The 23,472-nt window shown below is 37.0% G+C and overlaps 2 protein-coding genes across 7 annotated transcripts in view; one reads left to right on the plus strand and one right to left on the minus strand.

The window, feature by feature from the left end:
* Nucleotides 1-7,201, plus strand: part of FGF14 (fibroblast growth factor 14) — a 406,789-nt gene extending 399,588 nt beyond the window's left edge. For 4 of the 6 annotated variants that reach the window (XM_062566803.1, XM_062566806.1, XM_062566804.1 and 1 more), the window contains 2 exons: nucleotides 559-681; nucleotides 762-7,201. In XM_062566803.1, the coding sequence (XP_062422787.1) occupies nucleotides 559-681; nucleotides 762-829 (191 nt within the window). In that variant the 3' untranslated portion in view covers nucleotides 830-7,201. Of the gene's footprint in view, nucleotides 1-558 lie in introns of all 6 variants that reach the window. The other 2 variants (XM_062566805.1, XM_062566802.1) reach the window with 1 other exon arrangement.
* Nucleotides 7,202-7,488: 287 nt separating this feature from the next.
* The window catches only part of ITGBL1 (integrin subunit beta like 1), a 141,346-nt gene continuing 125,362 nt past the window's right edge, over nucleotides 7,489-23,472 (minus strand). The window contains exons 9-11 of the mRNA XM_062580430.1: nucleotides 15,389-15,535; nucleotides 9,920-10,033; nucleotides 7,489-8,446 (exon numbers count right to left, since the gene is read on the minus strand). Coding sequence (XP_062436414.1) covers nucleotides 8,355-8,446; nucleotides 9,920-10,033; nucleotides 15,389-15,535 — 353 coding nt within the window. The 3' untranslated portion in view covers nucleotides 7,489-8,354. The remainder of the gene's footprint in view (nucleotides 8,447-9,919; nucleotides 10,034-15,388; nucleotides 15,536-23,472) is intronic.

Below are 23,472 nucleotides of genomic sequence, written 5' to 3' on the forward strand. Positions count from 1 at the left end.
ATGCAGACTGGAAGAGGTTGTGGCTAAGCTCCTGAGACTTGTGAATCAGAGGTGCAAATGACATTGCAGAGTTGGGGCCAAGCCTGGTCTTGCAGTCCTGGTCTCAGACTCTAAGAGAGTCTGAGTTTTATAATATAATACCATTCATAAAAATCTATGTTGTATCATTGAATTTTACTTTTAAAATCTTATAGAATCTTTAATTTGTGTATATATACATATATATTTTTATATATATATATATAAATTTACATTTTGTGTCTCTGCCTCATGCAAAGATAGAACAGTAGTTTAGAATTTCTACAGCTTTTATAGTTCCATTAACAGGCAAACATACAGTTTCCTACAGTGTTTTTAAATCAGATGTGACCAAAGAGAGAAGTTTGGAGGGTCAAGTAAAGATTTCAGTTGTGCAAAATAAGCCTCTGTCAAAATATAAATAATTTCACTTGTATGCAAGAAGACTAGAGAGTGGATTAAAATATTAGTTGTTGTAAAAAATTAGCCCTATTTTAGATAATTTTCCTGAAAATGTCTCTTTTTCTTTTCTCCTATTAGTTGCCATGTATCGAGAACCATCTTTGCATGATATTGGAGAAACAGTGCCAAAGGCTGGGGTAACTCCAAGCAAAAGCACAAGTGCATCTGCAATAATGAATGGCGGCAAACCAGTTAACAAGAGTAAGACCACATAGCCAGATCCTCACAGGTGTTGTGACTTACTGAGTCCTGAGTACAGTTGAGTGATTTATCCTTGCCAGACTTTCCCTTTGCAGTGTCCGTGGATCAGCTTGAGGCAAGTGAAATACTTGCTCGCTGCTGTTTCTGAACTAAGTTGTTGCAAGTGGATAAATCTCAACATGTAGCTCCTCCCACAACAAGAAGACACCTGGATAAACCAGCTAAACTCAGACCGTGGAATGCCCTACCAGATATTGGAATGCCTTTTTAATATCTTTTCTGTGACTGTGACACTTCATGTGAATGACATACTTCACGAGTACACTTGATACCTTGCCTGCTGACAATTACTCATAATCCCTTTTTGAGTCCAGTTTCAGCAAAATCCATGTGTTTAAGTTCTATTTTGTAGCACACAAATAATCAAGTAATTTCTAGTTAGATGCTGTAAACCTGTGCTATTATGGATTTCTCTTCTTCCCTTTTTTATAAGGCTGCTCGCTCCACTGTCTGTGATCTTTTGCAGGGATTGTGTTTCTCTATAACTTAAGTGTTGCCGGTGGCTTAGTTTTCAAAGCAATCAGGGAATCAGGAAGCCTTCAAAAATCTATTATTGCAAATTATATCTATAAAGAATAGGATGTTGTCTCTGGCTTACAATATTGATTAAATGTGAATACTCTCAGCAACAGATACTGTGCTCCTGAGGTTGGCATCAGAACAGAGGGAAGACTGTCAAACACGTCCGACGATAGAAAGTTTTCTGAAAGGATGTTTGACATCCCCCTATAGTTTCTTTTTGTGTGTGTGTTTTATACATATCACAGGCTTACTGGTAATGGTAACATTTGCCTTGCCCAGCGAGCAAGACCCACTCATTTTTGGGAAAGTGGGTCAAAAGAACTCTGTAGGCCTTGTAGGCCTGAATTAAGGCTCATTTTTCATCTACTAAATCCTCATTATTTGAAAAACAACCACCACCAATAAAAAAAGATAGGACTAACCAGAATTGCGCTACCTAAGTCCATTTCAGATATAATCCTTTCCTGTTTTTAAGGAACTGAATTTAATGCCATTGTTATTTTTGGCTGAATTCCACACATACTTAGCAAAGCATGGGCAAGGATGTTGTTGTGTTCTTTTTTGCAGCACCAGTGCAAAGGGTAGCTACAAATTATAGTTTAATATCTCTGGTGTTTTACAAAAAGTTTTAAAACTGGACATATTACAAAACTTTATTTTTAATTTTAGCTCAGCATGCAAAGTCCAGTCCTATGTATCCCACCAATATCCCAGTATGTATCTCTACCCAGCTTCCTAGGAAAATATGCCCACCAAATTGCTAGACTGAAGGTGCCTTGCCTTGATCTCTGTATACTGTACCTTCTCCTACATGTACCTAGAAGAAATCAGAGACATCATAAAATTGGAGCCTTGGATCATTTTACGAAAAACACCATCAACACTTTGAGCGTGTCATTTATGAACAGTAAAACCAATGTTAGAGGAAAAAATAAGTTTTAGACAATACCACAGAGATGCCATTGAAGTGTTAGTTAGTTAGTCACATGCTTTCAGAAGACTAAAAATATGAGTACTCTTGGTATGCTTAAGAAGGTATTTGCTTCTCAGAAATGGGAACAAGGACTAAATTGTACCTCAGTTTGGAAAACTCTGTGTGAGAACACTGTCTTGGCCTCTTGCAGTTATCTTGATATTTAAAGATAAAAAAGGACTCCTTCGTTCCTTTTTTTAGCATTGTATTTCTAACAATTCATTTTATCATGTCTTTATGCTGAAATCCCGAACAGACACTGCTTGTTATTTCAAACGCCTAACCTGAATAGCTGACTAACTGATTCAGTCTAAACAAATTCTTTGTGTTACTTTTCATGTGTTTAGTTTTTATAAGTAATATTTAATACACTGTTGAAGGAGGCTACTATAAAGCTGCTAAATTCTAGCTAAGCAAACTAAGTTTTTTTTCTTTTTTTTTGATAGATTAGACTTTCTTGTTTGTATTCATAATATAAAAACAGCAAGCTAGCATTTGATTTGGGGTCTTTCTCAGGAGGATGAGGCAAACATGAAGCCCAAATCTACGTATAAAGAAAAGAATATAAAACTACTTTAATACTGTGATAAAGATACAAGAAACTTTGACTTAGATTGTTCCCTTGCCTGCTAGCTCTAAGTGGGGAGAGGGGGGAACCCAACACCCCTTTGTTAATAGCCTTTAGGAAAATTCTCAGTGCATCTGGTCTGGAGGGGGTTTGTACCATCCCTGAGAAAACCAAGCAAGAACCAAGCCAGCTACGTGGCCACGTGAGCCTACGCTGAATCTGGGGGATCTATGGGATGCAGCAGCCTTGATGTTGTATTATGCACTGTGTCCCTAAGGTACTCCCAGTCTTTTTAGAACTATGGGAGGAGCAATTCACAATATTTTGAATAGGCTAATAAAACTGAAGGCTATATTTTCTCTCTCACACACACACATCTAAATCTCATAGAGTTCATGAGGAGGTAATACATGTGTTTGTGTCCCACAGTCATCTTTTTACCTTCCCCAGTTTAAGAGCCTGGGGAGAGACAGGGCTGGAGAACTGGCTGAGACACGTAGTGAGGAGCTGGCTCATAGCCTGATGCTACATAAGTATTGTTTTCAACATTAAACTTTCAATCCCAGATAATTAAAATCTGCCAACCAGTTTTGGAGCTGCAGTTAAGGCCAGATTTAATTTTTTCAAGTCATTAGTTCATACTAAATGCATTTTTTTTTAGTTCTGTTATTGTTTATGTGGACTAAATGCATATGTGTGTTTAATACAATGACGAGATGTCCTAAAAATAATTTCTTCTACAAGCTGTTTAAACATAACAAAGGGTCTTTCTGCTTTGATTACTTCCATTAATTTTGTCTCTTTTCTCGTTTGTTGCATGAGGAAGAGGATGGCAAGGATGAACTGCGTGTAGTAGGTTTTGTATAGCAGAGAACTGTTGGTCTGTATTACTGAATTTACCTACATATATGCAAAGAGTTTGTCTGCATTATTTGCATTTATTATTTTTTGTTGTTTACACAGATGCAACATGTTGAATAAAACATTTATATGAAGGCATACTGAAAAACAAAAGAAAGAATTATGTAACAAGTAGATTGTGCAAAACATCGCTGCACTGGCCACAGTATGGTGAAGCTTCATGTAAATAGGTTGGCACACTCAATTCTCCCCTTTTACCATGCCAAAGAAAATTTTAGCTCCTTAATATAATACCTCTATTGCTGTTTTCCAGAATAGGACTTCACCATTTTGTTCCCTCTAAAATTAATTTTGCTGTTAAGTGAAAGCTGTTTTCAACTGTCTGTTACTACAAAAGTACTGTATAGTAAACCTGATGGAATCAGTTTGTATTTAAAGATTGGGTGTTTTGTACTTACATGTCTATCTGTATGTGAATCTACAGCAGTCCAGATCTTTTGCATGCTTGCTTTGTATTTTGTTTTTCTTCTGGGTTTTATCTAATCTCAGAGAGACGGTTTGCACAGCAATCAACTCAACTTACCATCTCATAATGCACAGATATGGTAACACTGCACATAGTCATTCTCTCTGCTTTTGCCTCTTTTGCTTTTTTAAGCCACTCTCAAATCAATTATTTTTAATATACTGTTCTTTTCATAAAATTTAACTTGTGTAGAGTCAGGTTGCTCCTCAATGAACACCACCACCACTACCACAACCAGATATAAAATAAAATAGTTCACTTTGACTATAGTATTTACCTGAAAAAATGCTAACAATTCTGACTTTTTATACATATTCAGAGAAACTTTTTCTCTTGGTTTAAAGCCACTCCAAGAAATGAGGTATTAAAGCAGGCAGTTTGGTCCATGCATTAAAAATGTTTCTTGCTGATCCATCTGTTTATTGGTATTAAGCAGAAATTATTTAGCTCCAGTCAAATGGGAATGCAAGTGAAATTAGACACAATAAGGTTATCTTTCTTTTAAATGCCCCTTTGGATAAACTCATCTTCTGTACAATGCATTTTAAAGTGTCTAATAACAGTATTTTTTCGTGATGACTAATGCAAATGCTATGACTTATTTTTAAAGATGTAATAAAATCTTTGTTCTATTACCTAGTCACAGAAATATTCAACATAGCTTTCTTCATCCCAGTAATAAAGTGTATTATATCATTGAGCTATGAAGTGAGATCCGTTCTATAAAGAAGCAAGGGCATCAGAAAAGGCAGACCAGGTACATTTAAATCTTCATCCACATGGCTCTAAAAGACAGTATGGCCAAGGGAAAAAAGATCACGAGGACATTAATAATTTATGAAAGCAAATCAATCCACAGCTGTTTTACAGATGACATGCCAGAAGATGCAATATACCATCGGCACAGTTCTACAAAAAGCTGCAAGTATTTTGTAGAAGCATTCAGCCTACTTTTGGACTGTGTTCTTTCCATCAGAAGAAGGAAACAAGGCTATATTATCATTGTTTCCTAGGTTTACCGATCTAGCCAGTACAAAATCCTCATTTATCCAATTTGTTTTCACCACCTATAACTAAACTACCTTTTGCCACAAGCCTGGAAGCAAGTTTTTACAGTCACTAGATATGAAGAATCAGCCAATGTGTTTCACTCCCTTATGCCTCTTCCTGCTTCTCCAGTTTATGTATCTCAAATTCCTGTCACTAGGAATGAGGTGTAAAATCACAATTTATTAATACAACTAGATTTTCACATATGTGGAATAATAACCTTATTCCTTCAGGTCTCATTTTTCTAGTGAGGAAATGAGCCACAAAACAGATCTACTGGGAGTCACATCATCAGTTACCTCAGCATGAAAGGGGGGAAAAATGTTCAAGCAACATTGTAAGAAACAGAGTAAAAATTGGAAAGGAAAATAGATATTCATTATACTTTTAGTGGTCTTAATAGATATTTTAAGGTTTGTAGTGATAGCACCATTTTGTTTGATAATTTATATTTTAATTAGCCCCTGACACTAGCTGTGTTAGAATATTCTAATAATATATTTCCATACTCACCTTAACAAAAAATTTACATAGCACATTCTTAAATTCTACGGCTATGTAATCCACTTAGTAACCAAAATGCTGCAGTTGGGTATTTTTTTAAAAAAAATCTAGCTAGAACCAGAATTATTTTACATTCTTGCAGTGAAATTTAAGAGGAAAACAAATTACAAAGTAAAATGCATCAAATATATGACATTGAAACTCTCTGAAGAGTCCTTTTTTTTTTTTTTGCCTATGAATGTGAGTACCTGAAATGAAAATGAAATTCCAGGGCCAATCTACAGTATCTATAAATGTTTGTCATACTAGGAAACAAGTTAAGAGTTTCTACTGCATTTAAATAAGACCATTGATTATTTACTGTCTCCCGTTTTACAGTACTAAATGCAAATGGAAGGAAACGCAGTACCACCTTGTGTCTTTCACTGTTTACATTCTGACTCAGCAGCAGAAAACATATGTCAAAAAACACTAGCTATTACAGGAGGATTCAGGTCAGTGGTGTTCATAAATATAAATAAGACCAATAATCTGTGCTCTCCAGTCAGACATCAGAGTTGACAAAATGCATATATGTTAAAATATATGAAAGTATTCCCGTTAAGCTCTACACAGTTTAAGGGTTATAAGTACAAATTACAAACTATAATTTCAATATGGGTTTCTTTTAAGTTTCTTTGTACTTTATCAGTGCATTTTAGGACTCTGATATTTTGGTTATCTAAAAAGAGAGCACCTAGTAGCCTTGGGATATATATATATATATATATGCACATTATTTATGTGCATAGCTCCTATACAAGTTATGCATAAAAATTTGATGGTTATACTATGTCTCCCTGAGAACATGGGTTTCACAAGCTTCATTTTTAGAAAGAAAGAATTTAGTTAAGAAAAAAAATCAGGTAAGGTAAAGAGCAAGCTATGTGGGAAGACGGAATAATAAAAGTTATTATTCAAAACAGTTCATAAATTCATTTAAATTTCTAATTATTACATGTTCTGTACCATTGTATTTTCCTATCTGAAAAGCATCCTTTCTAAAAGAAAACAAATTTCTAGACTAATAATGGATATACCTTTTTCAGTTGATATACAGTTTCCTTATTTCTTAGTCATGTACCTCTCTAAAAACCTGGACCTTGGCACCTAAACCACAATATTACCACAAGTTTGATATTAACAAGAAGTATTTTCCAACCATTTAAAGCAATTTCTTGATCAGTCATAATTTCATAAACTGTAATCACTTTTGAAAATAAAATGTATGTTTTTTTTGCTCTAAAGAATTAAAGGGCTGCCAAATCTACATGTATTAAAAAAAAAAGAGAGACTCATATGTAAATAAGTTAGGGAAGTCCCAATAGTTGTGCATCGTTCATAACTCAATGTGAATTTCACACTGAGCAGCATTTCACCATTGGAAAATAAAAATAAAATTTTTGTTCATACCACTGCTTTGTTTGTATTTACTGTATTAAGACTTCAATTATTTTGTTGCCATCATCTGAAGATCTGTGTCTGAGATCAGTCTACTGCATGGTATAGCTGATTTTTAAGGCCAGTTGACCTTCAGGCTCCCAACTTCTATGAAGACAGTGAAATTCAATGAATCCCATGTGTGACAGTGCAATCTGTTCCAAAGAGTGATTTCTAATAGCATACAGAATTGTCATTCTAAAAGTTATTAGCATAACAAGTTTTCCTTTGCTTTACTTTCAAGAGGACTAGGCAAGTGTACACACATAAAATAGTATGATAAAAGTACATGAGTAGTACATATTCAGAATAGCAAATCATACATTTTTATCTTTATTAGTATCGTTCATTATACTCCTATAGGTTATGCATTTGAAAATATTATAGCATGTAGAACAGATATCTAACTTATTGACACTTTAAACATGGATATTAAAAGGTTCTCTTGTGGACAAGGGTCTGTTCAAAAAAACATTGGGACCTCAGTCTGTGGTTGTTAGGTAAATGGATCGCAGCTATACAAATACAATTCTTTGAGGAAAAAAAGAATCATTAAAGTTTTGATCAGCTTTTTGCAACTTCTATTGATTTTGGAGCTGGGGCAGAGTCAGGATTATTAGAAAGAAAAGTGGTCAAACAACTACTTGCCAAACACCATAAAATTGATCAAAAGGATTGACAAATATTAAACTAGCTCTACTCTTCTACCGTTACATACTGATGTGGAGAACAAACAACCAAGTAAATAACATTTAAAAAAGGCTTTCTTTTGCCTCTTTTTTCTAGATTGCTTAAGAAATAGACATTAAGGATGTAATCTGAGCCCACTGAAGTCAGTGAAAAAAGTATGGATAACATCCACAGGGCCCATATTCTAAAATTTCAGCTTTTGGGGTTTGGATTGTCCTGTTCCCAAGTGAAATCATTTTTAGTTTTGTCATGCACTTCTTAAGGAGCTGGCCTTCCAATGACTGTTATAGAGTATTTGCATACATATATGCACATGCGCATGCGCGCACACACACACACACACAAACACACACACGCACACAGAGTATTTCTGAAATTAAATGTCCTAGCAGCCTAAAGAAAAAAAATCAAACAAAATTTCCAGTCTTCAGTGTCCTTTGTTAAGGGTATTCTGTCCCCAGCCAGATTTCACAAGCATTTCCATTCCATCCTTCCCAGCACTCACAGTTTCCGCAGCTACAAACACCATTGCCTAGAACAGAATGAATAGAGGACAATTATCATAATTGAAATGTACTACATTAAAATGTGTTTTATGGGAATATAAAGCCATGCTAAAGTAGTTGCATTGTCCCTCTAGTGCCTCCCCCTCTTTTTTTTTTTTTTTGTAAGGAAGCAATTACTGTACCATTGCATGAAGAAGCTACCCCAAACCTACACTTTTAAAAAATTAATAGAATTCTCTCAATAATGTCATCAGCTGAACTGCAAATATTGTAATTATGCTACCATTATTTGCACCCAGCTGTTGAGGTTCAGTGTTCACATTGCACTTCAAGGTGCAAGGAAAAATGAGAATTATTTTTAATTATTATGGAGAACTAAAAAGGTATAAACAGGATAATAATAAAGACATTGCTTTGAACTTGAAAAACTTTATACCTTAGTTCTCAAAGTTCTATACAAATAAATAACATCTCACATTCAGTGTTCCATAAGAATACATTGTCCCTATTTTGCCAAGGGGAAACATTAAGTTCTGAGACCCAAATTTTCATTTTCATTTTATTTGAATGTTTTGGATGCTCAACTTGAGACAGCTACAGCCTGGTTTTGCAAGATGAGCTGTTATTCCTACTGACTTTATGAAGATCCGTGAACAGCCACTGCAGGTGAAGATCAGGCTCCTAGCTGCTTCTGCACTGGGTACTTGCCAAAAAACAAACACTTGCTAATCAGGTTAGCTAGGTGACCAGGTTTCTGACCAGAATTTACTGCTGCCAGCTCTCTCACTCTGACTCTAATCAGCTTGTAGACTTCCTCCACATTTCATAATTGCTCAGCAAAGAGTTTCTAAAATTAAAATTTGTAACAGGCTGCAGCCATCGAGTTAATATAGCAGTTCCTATACTGCTGCTTATCGCTAGGCTTTCTTGTTATGAGGGTTTGCTGGCAACCTGCCTATTCCTATTTGCATCTGCCATCCGAACTCTCAGCCAATGTTAGGGTGAAGGCACCTTTAATCACTAGCCACCGTCTCATAAGAAAAGCTGTCCGGTAGTTCAGCCTCCCAGTGAGATCTGTCTGAGTGCCAAGAAGCTTTGTTAACCAGCACAGCTATTCCTCTCACCTAGCCTAGCAGAGATTATCAGATTAGTGAGTGTTTTATGTGACTTGAATGCGTTATACACACAGAAAATCCAGTAGTGAGAACAAAAGTTTCAGAAATCACATAATTATAAGGCTGTCAATATGTTCTTTGCCAAAGAGGAGTAAATTGTTGTCTATTATAGTGAAAACTGCTGATAAATTTCATGACTGCTCTAGCTGTTTTGCAACCTTAAGTTGATTATCACATCATACGAAGAAACAATTTTTTTGTTTGAATAACAAGCAAATGCACTTCCTCCATCAGCAGAGAAAGAAGAAGCTGGGCTTTGTCTACCATAATTCCCATCATCACAGTTTGCTTCTTGTAGCAATTAAGTGTTAGTCTGTACTGCACCTGTGCAAATGAGACCGTCATGTTTGTCACAGTCTCTGTCATCGCATTCACAGAAATCACCCGAAATGTACCATTCCTGTGGTGAACAGATGCACTTTCCACAGTGGCAGGAACCTGAAATCACAGATTATTACTCACAGTCAAAGAGCACTAGCATTTTCAGACTAGACTATAGCATCCCCAGACATGCACACATGCATACACACACCCCACAAAATTGCTATCTAAGAAGCTATTGTGTGAAAGAAAATAATCAAGCTAAAAGCTTTTTGAATAAAAGGATTCTTTCTGGGGAAGTGCAAGAATGGCGGGGCGTTCCTTCTAGTGCTTTGATTCCGCTATTTCATTTAATCAGGACTTACATTTTGAGGCTTTCCTTTGGTTTCAGAGACCTACAATCAGGGCTACTCATCCCAGTAACTGTTCTCTTTTTTCTAGCTAGAAAAGCTTAAATTGTCCCTGACCTACTGTTACTGAAAGCAACAAAATTGTACCTGGGAAAAAAAAAAAAAAAAAAAAAAAAAAAAAAAAAAAAAAGGCGTTGTTCACCTAAGGCTCTTAGGGACAGGACCACAAAAGACCAGAGGTGCCTAAGCTTAACATTTAGACCCTCAAAATCTTCACCACTACAGATGACACTGTTCCACCTCCTGGAGAATTATTAAATATTTGCTCAAGGCCAGAAAGAGCACTTGTGCAAGTCACTGTGGTTTGGCAGTTTGCTCCTTCCTGCAGACCTGACTCTTGTCTGGTCACTTGCCAGGTCAAGCCACTCTCCTCCTCCTCGGGCATGTCAGGTCTTTCCTCCTCAGGCTGGAGAGGGACTCGATGGTGATGTTCAGGAGAGCATGGAACCCACCAAGGCTTGGGGTGGCACCAGAAACCTCTTTTAAGAGAAGACTCCCACACCTCCCTTCCTTCAGAAGGTTCATGGCTCTGAATCAGGAAAAAGGATGTCTGATCCCACACAACCATGGGTCAGGGAGCCATTAACCTGGGAAGACTGTGGCAGTTGTCTTTCTGCAACTCAGAAATGCCACTAGGAAATAGCATTTCCTCTGGGTCACAGTAAGGAGCATTTATGGAGCTCATCGTTAGCTGCTGGATCCCCTTCTCTAAACTTAATTCAGACATTTAAATGGGAAGTCTATTAACTGCAGGGCCAAAAGTCTTTTTGTGAGTCCAGTTCTAAGAGGAGATTGCTGTAGAATTTATTTTAAAACAGAACAAACCAAATGCCCCCTCCTCCCTGCAAAAAAACCCACCAAATAAGCGACCATATACATACAGCTTTCAGCTATGGGAGGTAGAGTAATAAAATAGGAAAAGTAGAGTGAGCAGTTGGTGACCTTTAACAGAACATGCTTCTAATGAGTTAGGTGCTGTTGAAGATCCCCACCTCTTGCACCATTTCCGGAATTTTGGTAATTATAAGTCAATGTATTTAACACGATGTTAAAAAAAAAATAGAGGGAAACTTGATTCTGTAGGAATGTAACTTAAACAGAATTCATGGATTACTAGGGTCTGAGCCAAAGTATATAACACGATGCTGTCTGTCTTCACATTCCTTTCAGTGACCTCTGAAGAAATCCAAAGGAAGAATCCAAATATAAAATTTCCTTTTAAATGTGTATCAGTCAATGTCAATCATATTTCTGCAGCATTTTTTCCACAAATACTAAAGTATCTCAGTTCACTGAAATGTAATTCTTTAAAATTCAGCTGTGCCAGCAGACTATCTAATATTTTAATTAAAAATGTAACTAAATTAATCTGCTTATTGTAAGCTGACAAAAAATGAATTAACTAATTTTTGAGAAATGCTGTTTTAAGTTGCAATATATGGAATGTGAATATATCTACAGAAAGAACTAATGACTGGGACATTTGGGAATGGAAGCATTTAGTAAAGCATCTACTTTTCTGTAAATTTTGTGAGTACAGCTTACTGATCCATGGGAATCAGGGAATACTGACACTCCCTACAAGGATAAAAATACCATCACAGACAGGCAGTGAGGAATGGCATACATATTGCATAGTTACTCTACAAAGAGATACACTAAGGCATACCTGAGAGTAATTTATACCTGAAGTCTGTGTTTCTACAAACTACAAGGCAAGATAGCTGAAGATAATGATGAAAAGTACCATAGTATGATAACTCTAGTGAAAGTAAGATAATTAAGAGCATGGTATTTAAAGAAACCTGATGTGACTCCATAATCAAATGCTGATGCTGCTACTGGGAGAGGACCAAGATATTTTAAGGTTATTTTTGCAGAAGATACAGCATATTTGACACCAAGGAAACTAAAGGAGATCAGGCTCCACAGTATAAAATCTGTTAGGGAGAATGAATGTATTAAGTCTTTTCCCTGAACAGGGTGTGCTGCTTGAGGAGCCTCCTCAGTCTAATTAAAACAAGTCTAATTAGTTGAGGGGTGTTTCCTTGGAATCCCGGGCAGATCCTCTCTGATCATTTTTGGCTCATTAACTAACCGAAGTCCTGCACAGTTACAGTAGCCATCTGTAGCCTTACATTTATTGCCAGTGAGGCAGCAGCATGGTGGGTGTTGCTGTTTTCCTTAGTAAGAATTTTTACTACAGGTGGCATAGTCAGCGAGTAAAGATTTTGCAAACAGATAGGAATGTGGATGTCCAACTTTGGTTATATTAAGAGGGTGTAATTTCATGAAAATGTTTTCAGCAGTTATTTGCTGAAAAACAGGTCTCCTTAGAGTCTATTAAATTTGACATACAAAAACTGAGGCTTCCTAAATCTATTATAGTGTTTGCATATTTGGCTAGGATTCCAGCAAAGATGGAAATAACCAACCCTGAAAGTACTCATTAGCGCATGGGTTCTAAAATCCCTGCTATTTATTGCTTACTGCACTGAAACAGAAAGAAAAATTTCTCATTTCTGGCCTCTGGATGTTTCTGGCCACTCTAAATATGAACAACATTTTAAAGTATAAGTACTCAAAAATATATGATTTCCAAATATATGCTTAAACATTTGTTGAAAAAACAGACAAAAAGGCAAGCATACAGCCAAAAGTTTTGAGTAATTTGACTGACTTTGCCTATGATCCCCATCACGCTCAGAGAAGCTGCAGAAGACAGTTGTCATGGTCCTCTTCACAGCTAACTTAACCAACACGGCCCTCATAGTGGTGCTCCTCTTTAGGCTGGCGCTTATCCAGGAAGCCGGAGAACAGGATTCTGCATCCTACCCCTGCAGAGGTAGCTTGGTTCCTCCTCTCAGAAGGAGAGTGACATATAATTCTCTTTTAAGTGGACTAGATCTGAGTCTTGAAAAGCCTTTATAACTCTCCTGTTCTTCATGGGAAACATAGGCACTATCTAAAGGGAAGTAGATTGTTCCCCAAGTCTGAAGTGCCTGAGAACAATTAACTATTGCCTAAGATAAAAGCCTATTTAAGCACTGGGATTTACTGCTAGTATGTTCACCAGCCATGGACTTCTAGAAATGGTCTTACATAACTATTTCTCTGCTGGGGTAGGCACTTACGTATGACTAGCTGTTCCCACAATAGAGCAGCTATAGCATCTAACTTGACACAGCTTTATTACATTGCCGAATCTGCAGGACAACCTTCCTTCACACAGGAAGCTTGGCTATGTTTGGAGGCCAAGATACTTCTAGAAAAATATTCAGCATTCCTTCATATGGCTTTAGGATCAGGTTTCTAATTCCCATCAAAAATCAAATGATATTCAGCTGTGAAATATTTCTACCACATTAGAAAATCCAGACCTCTGAAGCTTTCATTTTTGCAGCAGTGGCTGCACACAGCTGGGTATAACTTAAAGCAACTTTCAGGCCACTCCAGACTACATCAGTGATCAGATACCCAAACAGCCCTGCTGAAAGGGGATGCTGCTTGCCAGTGGCCAAGAGAGGCAAAAAAAAAAAAAAAAAAAAAAAAAAAATCCTTGATGTTTCTGCAAATTCCTACCAGATGATCTGTTTCCACAGCTTCAACTTTATGTTGTGGTGCTGATATATGTAGTCAAAGCTAATTCTTCTCAGAGCAAGGTCCACAAGCTGGAAGAAATAACTTTCAGTCTTCCTTACAAGACACTACAGATGCTTTTAAAATTGTGGATCATTTTTCACGTTTACATTTGTTTAGAATTTTATATAGCCCATTTTACTGATTTTAAGCATATTTGTTCACTATCAAGGTTTATACTAAAAATCACAAGGAGACTGAGACTATGATGAAAAAAAGCAAACTTCTGCAGAATTCTCAGAGTGACAGAGTAACTCCAGTTCTCCAGTAACTCAATATTCTCTTGCACATGCACTAATTTAAAGACTGCCACATCTTGTGGAAACAGTAGAGAAACACTACATCTTCCTCATTCTCTATGATATTGCATCAACTCTGAAAAAATAAATAAATAAAATGGTGCAATGGAGGAGAATTCTGGCAAGTGATAATGTGGAAGAGGGTCAGACTGTCAACTCCGGTTAACTTTTCTTTGCACTGAAATAGAAGTTACCAAAAGGGTCAGCTGGGAATCTGTCTGATGTAGAATGTTCCCAGATGCTTTTTCCAGCTAGCTAGTATATTTTCTTCCTGCCTATGCAAGAGACATATAGACTGAGGAAATGGCACATCAGGAGCAGAGGGGGTCAAAGAGCATTGCATTCTAGCCTCCAGCTAGTCCCAGCACCAGTTTTTTGTCTCCTCTCTTTTAGACATATTATATATAAAATAGACAGCTTTCACTATGTCGGAGTCAAAAAGCCCTCACTCCAGTAATGCAATTTCCTAGCCTGAAAGATTGCAAGGTAAGAACATTAAGGAACAATTTTAGATAATTATCAAGATTTTCTAAGTTTTATTTCTCATTGTGACAATTTTTCACAGCTGGACTCAAGCTGATACAACCATCTGAATACAACATTAAAAGTTTGCCGAAGAGAGAGTTTGCAGGGTTCTGCCATGGGTCCTGCTAAGGCCTGCCTTTCTTTTTGTGCTGTGCTGGAGAGGGAAGCTTGAGTATACCAAATGTTACCACTAAATACTCTCCTTCATTCACTGCTGCTCAAGATATTACATTTACCATCTTGTCTACTGCAATGATACTATAGTTAATCCCCCTGCCCCTCAGGCTGGATGAAGCACTATCATTTAGTTTATAATACACAGTTACTCAATACAGACCATCAGATAAACACATACAGGAAATTATAGGCTATTAACAAATTGCATAGGAGAGCAGCACTGCTAAGCATAAACGGCTGTGGTGGGTGTTTGATGAAGTGGATGTAAATGCATTAAGGAGCCAAATATAACATCCTTTTAGTAACAGGTGCCTTTGAAAGAAAGGGCTACTAAACCTCAGCCCACTGCTGCACACATTAGTCTTCCAGAACATGATTGTTTTCATCTGTTGATACACGGTAGCTCAACTACCAGTTCTTACCCTTCCCTGAGCATAATATGCCATCTGCAGATTCGCAAAGACTTCTGCTTTCCTCCTCCGTCATGTTGCATTTTCTTGAATGTTGGCACAACTTTCCAAACCACCCATCCTCGCAAACGCATCGACCGCAAGAGCAGATACCGTGGCCTGTAAGTACAGAAAGGTGGGTTACGAACAAAGCAAACAGAAAGCAGTGACCACTGTCACAGCTGAGATCACCTTTGAATCCCCCCAGGGTAAAGGGCATGCTATGAGACAGGCAGAAATATGGCACAGCTTTTTTAGTTCTCTCACTGTGTTAAACAAGGTGTCCTAGTGATACATGGGAAGCACAGGCTTGGCTCCCCACCTTCTAACCTCCTCCCATTTTGTTCCTTCATCTAGGAGTCCTAAAACATCAAGTCAGCAGTATCAGATGTTCCATAATCCACAACGTACTGAGGAAGCATCTGACAGAAAGGGATAGAAGTTAAGCAGAAGTGTGGCATCTATGTAGGATGAATAGAACAACTTGAAGGCAAGGAAGAGCCAGGACAGATGGATCATGCCATGCCAAGGCTCTTGTCCTCCCCTTCTAGGAGCGGACAGATACCAAAAGGCCTGACAAGCGTGTGCTGCGCGATTATCACAGCTTCATGCTATGGGTATATAAAGACAACCTTTAGTTTTCCTTCTTCTCCTACGCACCCCCTAAATCCCAAAGCACAGATACAATGCCATTTCCTCCCACATCTTTAATCCTGCAATTCCCACACTAAATCTCACCCACATACTACCACCTGAGGAAGCAGACCCTACCACTGGCCTGAGTGCAATGCAGCGCACACAATGGAGAAGGCAAGGGAGCTAAAAGCTGCGGTCTGCTCCAGCAGCTGATTACTACAGGTCATCTGAGCTGCCAAATGTGGAGCTGCTGGAGTGCAAAGTCTGGAGTGCAAAATGCAGAGTCATACTCTGCACTTACTATAGATTAACTCACATACAGGAATTTGATGGAGGATGAAGAGAATACCCCCATGTTGCTTAAACTGATTGCACCTAAACCAACTGGTAACCTATGAAGAGTTGCTCTCATCATCCTAAAAACATCCTGTATCTCTTCTGTAAATCTTCCCCTGCAGACACAGGTATCCCCATTCAGCAGTTGAAAAGTTTGGCACTTCCACTCCTGGTGCTGTAATGAAATGTTGAGGGAGGAGCAGAAAGGAGGAAAGGATCAGAGCATTCTCCAGAGTATGCCCTCGTTTGATATCAAAGAAGATGGGATACCACAGTGGGGTCTCTCCATAAGGACACATAGATTTGAATTCTAAAAACCAAGATGGGAAGCTTGAAGAACAGAATGCAGGAAAAATGAAAAGTATGAAGGAAAATGAACAGGCAGAAGAAGACTACATCAGCAAAAGTATACTTATTAAAAGATGATTAATCAACAGGGGAAAAGGAAGAAGGGGGAAGTGAAAGGCTGGAAAAGAAAAAACAAAAAAACCCCAAAAAACTCAAAAAACTAGAGGGTAAGTGGAGGGAATAGACTGTGCAATATTAGAGGAAGAAGGACAGTTAACGACAAGTGACAGAAGGGCCAAAGATAACCAAGAACAAGGGTCAAAGAAAGAGCCCAGAGTGCATAATGGATTAAAAACCAAGAAGAATAAGAAATAGAACTTTAGAGGATCATTTGTTTAAAAATAACAACAGCAAAATGGAAAATACATCAGACTGAACACTAATGGGGAGATCTAGCTGGGAACAAGGTAAAGGTGAAAACAAATATGAAGAGGAATAAGGAAAAAGGAAAATGAGAGAAAGTAAAAAATGCCTCCCAGACAGATTTTCACTTTTCAACTTCAAAAAATATTTCTAAAATAGAAAAGATAATTTCATGGCTAATCTGTTTACTTGGCTTGAAAGACTTAAACTATACAGACTAATGATTTTTGTCAATCTTCCATGCAGGGCAGGGAAATGGAAATGAAGAGACTGGGATTATATGGGGTAATGAGCTAGGAGGAAGGGAAGAAACAGCAAAGCATTGAGCTGTAGGATACAGAGAAGTAAACCAGCAATTTTACTTTCCTACTTTGCAGCCTTCTTGTGAAGCAACAGTGAAGCTCAACATTGCGTATTGGGAGGCAGCACTGTTAGAAGCCCACATGAGAAGTAAAACTTGTAGTCTTCTGAAAATTGAATTCCTTCATGTTTTACTGATACTTTACTAATTTAAATTAGTAAATATTGGAAGTTCCAAAGTCTTGGAGCTGTTCTTACTTACAGCCATCAAAATGTTCAGAACAATTTCTGCAGCCCAGCCATGTAACAGTTACTAAACTGTGTATCAATTGTTTTTTATTTTTTGGTCTTTATAACTAACCAAATTAAAATGATCAATAAAAACAACAAAGTTCTATTATGATAGTATTTCTGCCTGCTTCTGCAAGTGACATTTAACAATTACCAATCTACATATATGCATTTAACATATGATAACTAGCAATAATAAAAAGCTTGATGCTATTTTAGCTTCTGTTTTAAACCTGGAAACAGAAACAACTGTACAACAAACCAAAACATAAGAGGTTGAAAAAAAAAAAAAAAAAAAAAAAAAAAAAAAAAAAAAAAAACAGTTGTACTTTCCCCTATGGCTGCCAGGTAGAAGGCATGTAATCATCTACATTATCTTACTATGTATGGCTAATTTTCTCTTAAAGCATTTTTATCTTACTTATTTGTTCTTTTCTCAGCAAGATATGGATTAGACTTCAGAAAGTCTCAACTACTGAAGAGCTAAATACTTAACCTGGTTTAGATGTTGGAAAATTATTTATAGAGATACAAATACTTATATTCATTTTAGCACAGAAGAATGAGAAATCCATGCTGATTTCACTGAGGAAGCCACTTTATATCATTTTACTTGTATAGTCATTATGATTTACAGAAGGCAGACTCTGATCATGTCTGTAAAACCCCTATGTGAGTCAAATAAAAAGAAAAAGAATAGTCCATCAATTTACGGCAAACAAAGTTTACAGCTTTGAACATAAAATTGACTTATGCATTTTTCTGAGATGACCTTTCCTCTCCTCCTTTATGCCATATAAATCCTCAATCCTTTTTTGTCTCAAGGAACCCATTTTACCATAATAATATTTACTATATTGTTATTGAGGCAGTGATGAGACAACACTGAAATTGCCAGAACAGGAACCAGCAAAGACTTATCCACATCTCTCTGCCAGGTTTTCTCTTTACAACGTGTCCAGATCTCTTCCACTATTTACTTCTATAACGTCTACTGTTTCCACTGGAAAAATATGCTAAAGTGGAATTGCTTTCACTATTAAAATCCTCTGTCTGCCGCCCTTTCCTCACCACCCCCACCAGAGGTGTAGCTCCCATGTCTCAGGGTACCTCTGATCTGACCCAGCTGCATATAGATAAATCAGCTGTGAAATCCACATGGGAAAAGTCCAGGGGACTGGGGATAGGCTGGCCGGGAGGTGCCAGTCGATCTCTCGGTGCCATCAGCAGAGACGGAGCCGGCGGCTGGCAGCAGCTCACCAGCCCCGCGGGGCTTCTGCAGGGGCGGCGGGAACCAACCCTTCCTCCCAGCTGGTGCCCACCAGGGAGGCAGCAGCTCCTCGGGTGCCTCATCGCAGCAGTGAGCACGAGTGCTTAGTCCAACAGCTTGTTAATTCCTACATTTCTTCACTGTGTGTCAGCAAATGAGTAACGGCTCTGTATGTTTTATTTGCGTATATGCTACCTGCAGAGTCTCTTTTGGGCTGAAAATGCCCAAACAAACCAGCACAAAGGAGAGCCATAATGTTAAAAGTAACAACTTCCTGGTATTCAAGTTGCATCAGAAACATCCGAGTTTCATTCCAATAAATCTCAGTCTCCTGAAGTTATGTGTAACAAGAGCAACTAAAAGTACAAAAGGTCATTTTAGAACTGCAGATAATTCCCTTCATGGAGGAGTTTAAAATTAGAGAATATAGTAGTCATACACAGAGCAAATGGGAAAAGAAAAAACTCTAATTGAAGAAGTAGAGTTCTGTACAACTGAATCAAGCCGAAGTAATGAAATAATGATTTAACTATTCAGATTTAAGCAGATTTACTGGAAATGTTGGTCTATCATCAATTCTGATTTAATATTAGACACTAAAAATCACAAATTGCGTATTGCAATGGCTCTGAGATTAGTGATCATCATTTGTAAAAATCAGTGTTAATGAACATTTAAATATATTGCAGAATTTTTTTTAAAGGTTAATCTCTGGTCAGAAAGATGGCAATGGTGGAGGGAGGAAAAGGAGAGAGAAAAATGCTATTAAAGATATCGTTGATTCCTTTAGAATTATCAATAAATCCAAGAACCACAAGTTATAAATGTGTAGGATGAATGCAGTAACAAAGAAAACCACAACAGGTTACTAGTAGAGGTCTGTTATAACCTAAATGATCCCAAATCAAACCAGCCATCAGTTCTTTCTTACTGCATTTACAAGGAAAACTGTGTGGTTTTAGGGAACTTCAGCTCAAGAAAAGTATATAGGACTCCTCACACAGCTAACAATAAATGTTGTTGGAGTTTCCAAAAAAAGAGGCACGATAATTTTCTAGTACAAAAGGCACCACTACCTTGTAATCTTCAGTGTGATGAAGAAAGACAAACTCATCACTGAGAGGAAGCTTGCTGTGGCTTATAGACTAACCAGTCATAACTAGATAATGTTCAAGAACGGCAAACTGAGGCCAGTCCCAATCAAAATTTGGCACCTCAGGAGAACTATTTTCTCAAATTAATATAAAATAATAAACTTATAATGAAAATTAACCAGAAATGGGTGAAAAAAACTCTACTAGCTACTAGCTGGCATGAGTAAGCCATACAGCCAAAGGAGGAGAGAGGAAATGAATAGCAACCAACATAAATGAGAAATTTTGTTGTTAATAAAACTGATGTAATAGGAAAAAACATACCCCAAAAGATCTGTAATTGGATGGACAATAAGAAGTTTCAAAAATGTATTAAGAATACAAAAAGTCTTAGCATAATGTAGGCTCTCTGATTAAGAACAGTAGAGTTAATGAAACAAGTATTTTTTTTTCCATATTTAAATAGAAATAGCATTCTGTATTCTTTATTACAGGCATCTAATAAAGAATTTTCCATCATATTATTAAGATAAGAGAATATTAAACAACATCTATCTGGGAAACATATTTCAAAATGAGCATGCTTCATGAATCTGACCAAAGTATGCTAAAAGAGTTAATAAAACCTATGTGGGATCACTGATTTTTATGTTTACTGAATCTTGGAAACTAGAGAAACTCCAGAAGATAGGAACATTTGTGACAACTACAGGCAGGACAGCCTAATAGAAACCCAAATAAAAAAAATACTAAATCTCTGATATATTTTCATAATTAGTTGCTTAGTGCTCTCTAAGTCTGCTAAAGTGCAGTATGGCTCTGGCTTAAGGAGCACAACAGACAGGCAACTCAGTAAGAACTTCCAATGTAATATGGTGGTGTAGAGAGCTAACGCAATCCTTATATGCACATAATAGGCAGGAAGCAACTAGGAGCAGAAGTAAGGAGAAGTGTTTAGAGCATTGCTGAGACAGAGATTAAAAGTCTGTGAATTGCTGGGACATCCACATTTGAAGAGATTTTGAAAAACTTGGAAGACTACTAAAAGGTTTCAAAGAAATGATTCAAATGGCAGAGAAAATGGCTTGTGGAAAGAACAAAGAGCTGTATCTGTTCAGTATCTGTTTAGCTTGGATATATACATTAAAAAAAGACAAAGAAATGTCTGAATAGGATCTGAACCACCTTCTTTCAGGTACTAGTTAGGGGATTCTCAAACTACCAGAGAAAAACAAAACAAAAACCAGAGCAAAAACCTGATGCTGCCATAAATTCATGTGAGAAATGAGATAGCAGTTTTAGAAGGATAATGATTATTGAAACAAACTTCCAAGCGGTGTTGGCATGGACTGACTGTTTTCAAGGGTCTTCAGAGACCCTTCTTTGAGGCAGGCTTTAGTAGCACACAGTACACTGACTCCAACACAGGGGAAGCTTGGGTTTGATGTAATGACTATCTATAGTCTTATATATGAGGCCCTTTTGGACTCTGTAAATTAATTAATCCACTTAAATGTTGATGCATTACTAATTCCTTTATAGCTCATTTTAACAGAAAAATGCAATTAGAAAGCTTAATCCAAAGATAAATCACATTTCTTGCTATTTTAAAAGCTAAAAAAAAAAAAAACACAGTCTCTTTACATTTGTGTAAAATGCCCACTTTTCATACATCTTCACAAATATCTGAGTGGCTAGGATGGAAATCTGTACCTTATTTAAAAGAAAGTTTAGAAAAACAAAATTAGCTAACTAAAATGAACTTAATTTAATACCAGAATGTACCATGCACATTAACACCTGTATTAGCTACATTAGTCACTTTCACATCTAATTCAAAACCTACTAATCCTTTAGAATTTATCTGTTGCTGCCCCTAGGTGTGCCTTAGAGCTAGGATGAGGTAGTTAAGTGCAAGGACATAGGCACTGAACCATTAACTCTATGCTCTGCAAAAATAAAACCCTAAAGAACACTAGCTTTGTGTGAGATACTATGACATCTCCATTATCTAGTATGGCCATTTTTGCTTTTTGGTACCAGTTTTACCAACTTAGCTTATTTGGAGCTTATTTGGATTTTTTTTTTTCCCCTGGGAGAATGAATTGTATTTTTCAATGACAACTACCATAATCACAATTCTCTATTCAATAATATAGAATGTCTAATGAATTCCATAACAATGATACATATTTCAGGAGACTGTAGACTCCCCAGTCAGGACAGTATGGCCCTTGCTCTGAAGAATATTTAATAGAAAAGATGAAAAAAATTGTTGGGAGGAAATAAACTATTATTTGAATCTGACATATTAGGAACCACAGAGAAATTACGAGTTTTGCTCACATGCCTAATGTCATTTGACATACCCTAACATATCAAAGACATCCTCATGATACTGGAAAATGTACAGGCATCCTTGTGTCCTCATGGAGTCCCAGCTGGGGGCTAGGCTGGGTAGCCCTGGGCATCAGAAATCACCCAAGATGCCTAGGTTTAGACAACTGAGGACTTTGATTAATATGTCCAATTGTGTCTGAGAAGCCCACGGCAAAGTCAGGAGCTGAATCCATATTTCTGGACTTCTAGACGAGTCAGTGCCAATAGCTGTCTTCATCTGGAAGATGGCCTGGTATTATTTTTCTTACTTAATAGGTGTTCATAAGGATTTTGGCTATATTAGAGAATTTCATAATTGTGCTATCTACTTCTGCTTCTGTGAAGCAACATTAATGAAAGAAAGGAGGCAATAGGGTCTAACAGCAACTGCATCATTAGATTAATAGCTATTTTTGCTTAATGAAGCAAATCATTAAGCCATTTATTAACATACTATTGTTAATTATATTAATTTTTATGGTTACACCATAAGAACTTTTCTGTTTCATTGCACACATGACATATAACACATGACATATAATAAACATCATTCATGATTACTGCAGTATATGGACCTAGAAGCTTTCATAGAAAAGAACTCATAATTTCTGTGGTATATTTCTATCATATAATGGTGCACAGCTATCTTCCAAGAAAGGAAGAAAGGCAGTACTGTCTCGAATCAAATTACTTAGCCTTGCTGATAGTAATGAAAATTTTATATTCAAAGTAGCATGGTAATTGGGGAAGCCTTTTGAGAGGGAGTCCTTCAATGTACAGCCTGGTAATGGTTACATGACCCTCCTGTGGAAGTTTATACCTCTGTTGTAAAAGTTTACACCATTAATTTAGAAACCTGAGGAATTCTGACTCTAAGTATATGTAAGATATATAAGCCAGAGTTTTTCCTGTATTATCTGCCAGTACATAGAGACTTTTTTAGAAGTCTAAGACTAGTATAAATGCAGTATGAATGAAACTGTGTGGGTAAGCACCTGAAGAAGCATCTGAAGAAACACCAGAATAGGATTTAAAAAATG

Source organism: Rhea pennata, chromosome 1, assembly GCF_028389875.1.
Source record: "Rhea pennata isolate bPtePen1 chromosome 1, bPtePen1.pri, whole genome shotgun sequence".
Lineage (NCBI taxonomy): Eukaryota > Metazoa > Chordata > Aves > Rheiformes > Rheidae > Rhea > Rhea pennata.